Source organism: Silene latifolia, chromosome X, assembly GCF_048544455.1.
Source record: "Silene latifolia isolate original U9 population chromosome X, ASM4854445v1, whole genome shotgun sequence".
Classification (NCBI taxonomy): domain Eukaryota; kingdom Viridiplantae; phylum Streptophyta; class Magnoliopsida; order Caryophyllales; family Caryophyllaceae; genus Silene; species Silene latifolia.
Window position 1 is genome coordinate 147973950 of NC_133537.1, and position 6150 is coordinate 147980099.

The 6150-nt window shown below is 32.8% G+C and overlaps 1 protein-coding gene and 1 long non-coding RNA gene across 2 annotated transcripts; one reads left to right on the forward strand and one right to left on the reverse strand.

The window, feature by feature from the left end:
- Positions 1–297: 297 nt before the first annotated feature.
- Positions 298–2020, reverse strand: LOC141623666 (uncharacterized). The gene is made up of 2 exons (XR_012533503.1): positions 1519–2020; positions 298–1229 (listed from the first exon to the last, which is right to left on the reverse strand). It is a non-coding gene; the product is annotated as an uncharacterized LOC141623666 (long non-coding RNA).
- A 753-nt stretch (positions 2021–2773) lies between these two features.
- LOC141618526 (uncharacterized) lies at positions 2774–5368 on the forward strand. Its single transcript, XM_074435632.1, has 11 exons — positions 2774–2974; positions 3100–3340; positions 3461–3548; positions 3639–3745; positions 3908–3992; positions 4079–4199; positions 4312–4364; positions 4594–4717; positions 4805–4873; positions 5084–5143; positions 5219–5368. The coding sequence occupies exons 1-11, from the start codon at positions 2774–2776 to the stop codon at positions 5366–5368; spliced, it is 1299 nt and encodes a 432-aa protein (XP_074291733.1).
- Positions 5369–6150: the final 782 nt, after the last annotated feature.

The following is a 6150-nucleotide window of genomic DNA, read 5'->3' on the forward strand; positions in this document are numbered from 1 at the left end:
TTGAAAACTCACACTTGTAGGGTCATAAATATTTAAGTCATTGTGGTTAAATCTAACATTGGATATTAATGTGAGAGGAACTTGTAATGGAATATTTATGGGTAATGTTATTTTGATCAAAGAAAACTTGACTGTTCATTTAATAATGTAATATTATGATGTTTTGATCAATGGATATTTGATCGGTTGTTTTATATGTTGTAACACCCCGTTTATCCAAAAGCCTTTAATAAGGCATTCTCAGATAAAAGAGACTGTTACCATCTCAGATGACCGAGATAGTGAATATAACAAAGATAAACAAACCAAGTACTTGAAGATAAATAATTAATGTTACCTCAAATGGTTATTACAATACTTCCCAAAGAATAATTAAACTTAAAAGTTACAATGCAGCTGAATAGAATTAAAGTCTGAAAAATAACTAATGTTTAAACTGTCTAAGTGAAAGCTAGACTCGAGCTCCTTTGTCACGCGCCCCAAGGACCCGACGCCAATCATCGAGCATTAGAAATACCAGTTCTTTCAATCTCCTCCTCATTTAACCTTAAATATTAAATGGATTGACAAAGGATGCCATCGATTAAAGCATGCATCAACTTTATTTTGACAAGACACAAACACACGTCAACCAATGGCCGAGTAGAAAACTAAACAACAAGGTAAAAGTATTAAGTAATCCTGCAATGAGCATAAGCAAACAACACAATAATTTCTCGTCTCCATCAAGGCCATGCACAGCCAAGCAACCATACGCCTAACACACCCCATATGCTCATATATAACACTACCTCACGCACCACACGTCCATGGGCCTTAAGGACCACAGCCAAATATCCAGCCACCACCGTGCCTGGCCTCTCATGTAATATCAGGACCACAGACCTTCAACACCCCGTGCCTGGCCTACCAATACCTCTTCTCATGTCAATAGTAATTTTCCCATTAAACATCACAGAATAATAACAGATGAATATAATAATTCAGTTTTCAATTGTCTCTAACCAAAGATATAATCAACTTTACACAAGATATTAAATTTAGCAACTTTACTCATAAGACAAACATAAATCAAGTAGTCTCTTCATGTTCAAGTCAATTTCATGTAAACAAGCCAATTATCAAAACTTTCAATTTAATAAACACTAGTTGAGTAGTTCCCTACCTTTTAGCAAAGATCTCCAATTATCAAACAAGCAGTTATAATTGTTTCTCCTGGAATCCTTCACCTAAATATACAATTAATCAAGCAATTACTACCAATCTTATAATACCAACAATTTGAAAATTACCCATAAAATCCCATTACCCAAACACACGGCTAACTTCACCCACGGTCTCGCCCAACCATCACCAGCCCATGGAGGTCAATGTCGTGGTCAGACCCCATGGCCCTAGTCAACGGCAGTCAGAGGTGTCAGGTCAAGTCTCGGTCAACGGGTCACGGTCAAGTCAAGGCTATGGTCATTGACATAAACATGAACAACTAATTGTAAGACCTTTTTATAAAATTCTTACCTTTTGATATTTAGACGGATAAACAAACCCTTATCTAGTCTTCTTTCCTTCTCTCAAATTCTCTCTTAGTTTATCTGGAGGTTTTGTAGAGCAATAGAAATAAAAATGGTAGGAAGATGGGTATTTATCGTTTTGGTTGTAGTAGTTAGGAAATACCTAGGAAGGTTCCTTTTATTTTATTACTCCCTCTCATTCACAATAAACCTCCCATTTCATTTTGGCACAAATATTAAGCAAACACACTACCCCACCATATAATTAAATTTCAACCACACAAATACACTACCCCACCATACAATTAAATTTGGACCACACAAACACTTACCAAAAAAGGAAATAGGGAGGTTATTGTGAATAGACGGAAAAGGAAATAGGGAAGTTTATTTTGAATGGGAGGGAGTATTTCCCTTTTTATTATTATGTGCATATTACCTCCCTTAGATAAGAACTCCCCTTTTCTCTAGACCATATACTCCACGCGCCTATCACCTCCGTCTTGCCATTTTTTCTTTTCCGTCTTACAATTAATCTCCATCAACATTATCTATTCTATATATATAAAAAAGAATTAGGTAAAACCGCTGATGTGGCGCAATGTGGTGCAAGAATGAGTGTTTTGGAGGCCTCACATTGCATCTCACCAAAACATCTTTGTTTTAACCAATCACCTTTCATTGAGGTCTCCACCTCAGTCAATAAATTTAAAAAAAAAAAAAAAAAATAAAAAAAAAAATAAACTATCTGTAATCACGCACCTATTATCTGCCATAATGAAGTTTATCTTTTTCAAGGTTTTTCGAAAATATCAAAAGCCATTCACCTCATTTTTTGATCTTCTATTTGATTCCCTGGATTACTTTTTGAGAAAATAAAATCCTAATACCAATAAACCTAATTAAATTACAACCATTATCCTATTCAAATTACAATCAATTGAAAATGCTATTTAAGATACATCATTACCCCTAATTTCAGCCAATAAATTATAACAAAAAAAAAAAAAAAAAAATCAATCTGTAATCACGCCATCAAGCCTTGCTGCCATAATGAAGTTTATTTTTTTCAAGGTTTTTCGAAAATATCAAAAGCCATTCACCTCTTTTTTTGTTCTTATAATTTCTCCTATAAATTGTCTTTCAAACCTGGATCAACATAACCTGTGAAACGTCAAACACCCAAAAAAAAAATACCTGTGAAACACCCAAAAAAAATAAAAACTCTTTAATTTCTCAACAACTTAATCTCCATTGCAAATATGGCTATGACAAATTTTCTTACCATTAGCGATCTCAAATACGGAGTTAGAGCCTCTCAGATTAACGTAAGAGTTGCTCACAAGTGGTCAAGACCAGAATTATCCAACAAAAACAATTTAGCCAACAAATACAATAACGACGATAAGAAGAAACCCGTGGACGCAATTGAAGCAATTGAATTATTGTTTGTGGATTCAAAAGTACGTATTATTGTTGCCTATATATATTTTTGCATTCAGATTTTTTTGTTCGTTACTTTGTAACAGTAAGCCCTTTGATTTTTCCTTATTACTAATATTTCTATTATTATTTTTCCTTTAACTAGAATGACTGTATCCAAGCAACAATACGTAAGCGATTAATGTCCCACTTTGGACCAAAGCTTACTGTCGGTGAAGTTTATACTATTCGCAACTTAACCGTAGACAACAACACAGGCCTAGATAAGGCAACCCCTCACCCTTTGCGTTTAAAATTTGAGTTTTCGACAAGAGTCCAACCCACTCAGGATCCAACAATACCTACTAGCATATATCGTTTTGCAAGATTCAATGATATATTGGATGGTATAATTCCCGGGACGCAATATATAGGTATGAATCTTCAATTGTAAGATATTATTACTTTATTTAGATTTCATTGAAAAACCTACTTATTTATATTAATTCCAATTTTGCAATTTCCAGATGTAATAGGGAAACTATATGAAATAGGTCCCATTACAGAAACTCCAAATAAGCATCTCTGTCGCACAATTAAGCTAGAAGACTATGAGTAAGTTCATCAGTACTCTATCTTTTGGAAAATATGAGTGCTTCATAAATTATCTATTATTTAACTAAATTATTTTGGCTTTTATTTTAGGGGAAACCAACTTTCGTGCACATTGTGGGGAACATTCACGGATCAAGTACCAGCACTCATATCCAAGCTTCCAAACCCAGAGCAATCAAAAGTGATTGTCATCCAATGTGCGCAAACAAAAAAAATATGAAGGTACTATATAATACGTCATATAATCGTTATATATATATATATATATATATATATATATATATATATATATATATATATATATATATATTAAAATAAATTAAGACTTTTCCATTTGCCATTTTTTTAAAATATTCTAGGTACATGGCGGATCCAGACCACTTTTAATGCAACGGTTTTTAACGTCAACCCCGATATACCTGAAGTGACAGAATTTCAGCCAACGTATATTTTCTTCCTGTTATTTGACAATTTTATTATCTATATTTTTTATAAGATTATGCCATCTCTAACTTATTTTATTTCATTAGTCTTGCCACTCCTTCAGCAAGTAACTCTCTTCAAATAATTGAGATTTCTGACGACGACGACAAAGATGATATGACATTGGAAAGTATAAAATCCATAAGTGACATTAAGGAAAACGAGAAGGTATACTATTGATAGGTGCTTCATTTGCTAAGAATTTCTTCGTGAACTATAAATAATTTGTTATATTCGTACAACTATGAATTTATCAATTTAATTAATTTTTTAATTGCAGGAAGGTTATTACTACACATTTGCAAAAATCGTAGACCTCGACTGCACGTTCGGGTGGTACTACGACAGTTGTAAATTGTGTTGGACAAGGGCAACCAAAAACGAAAATGGGAGATGGATTTGTAACAAAGATAATTGTGACGGTCGTATTACTGGATTTACATCGAGAGTGCCTAGGTCGAACTTACAAAACTTTTTAATCTCCCTTTATTAATTTATTAATAGATGTATTCTTTCCATATTCATATGTGAAACTAAACTATATCTATATTTTTTTATTCAGATTCCAGGTCAAATTCCAGGTCTCAGACCCCTCAGATGATTTGGTGGACTTTGTGGCGTTCGATAATCAAGTGAGTCAATTCGTCACCAAATCTGCTTCTGAGCTACTCTCAAAAAATGAAAAGGTAAGTATTTATTTGGGCTTAACTTTTGAATACTATACTATCTACCAATATATTTCTTTTACTAATTGATTTCTCATGTTTTCATAGGATGGTTGTGATCCAAATGACATTCCGAGGGACCTCGAAGTTTTTCTCGACAGGTCCTTTTTGTTCAAAGTACACATAGATCACAAGTACAATGTGATCAAAGGTCTTACGAATTATACTATTGTTACTATGACCGACTATATTTGAGATGGCCGACAAATGGCTTCAAAGATATACACAAATTTTCAAGGTATTTTTACATTTACAATTAAGTTTAACCTCTTTTAATCATACGAAAAAAATAGTTAATTATTAAGCGTTTTTTTTTGTTACTCTTAGGCGGAGATGAATTCATTTAAATCAAGGCATACACCCATGATCCAAGGCCAAAGCTCGAAGGTTAGAATTTACAAATTTCTAATTCACAAATGTTATGGGTAAATTTTGAGTAATAACACGTGATATATTTGGCAGGAATGCGAGGAGGACGAGTCTCATGCAGAAGATAACAGCCCAAAAACAATAACTCCTCTCAAAAGGGTTCTGCCATTTAATGATGACTCTCAAACAATTGATGCAAGCTCTACAACTAAGAAGGCCTCTATTGTCAAGAAGGAGAAGTGAACTTGAGATGTTTTTAATTAAATTTGAGAACTATTTTGGAAGACTGTTATTTTCTTATAGTACTACTTTTTGGTTTGATATGTGTTGGTACGTACGTGAACTTGGAAGTTGAATGTTGCCGGATTTTGGTAACTGAAGTTGTTGGTTGATTTTGTGTGATGAAATTTGATTTTAATGTCTTGGTAATTGAAGTTGAGTGTTTTGTGTGATGAATTTGGATTTTTAATGTCTGTTTTCAAATACGTAAGACCCCTCAAATTTATTGTTATTCTACTTAAAATTGTCACAATTTTTTTAAGAGCAGTTCGACGATTATTTGTTAAATTTTGAAAATTGGTAAAGATACATTACTTCAGTTACTCAGAATACAAATTTTTGTTAAATTTTGAAAATTGGTAAAGATACATTACTGATATATTACTGATAAGATACATTGTCAGTGTCTCATGTACCCTATTTACAGATAAGGTTATTTTACGTACCACTTTTAAAATTTTAATCAACGTTAGATGACCCAAAGAACCTGTCTCGGATAAATTCCCTCCCAAACAATGATATTCTAATTAACTTAACAAATAATAACAAACTGATACCCACCCATGTATTACGGACAAACTTTTTAAAATCGAAACACTAATTGAAAATAAAATTAAAATATTAATGTAGTCAATGTGTCACGTTTTAAATAAACTTTTAGATTAGAGTGTCCACATTATTTGTCTTTTAGATAACTGTGAAAGTATTTTGGAATGATTAGAATTTTTTGGGCTTAGATAAAAAAA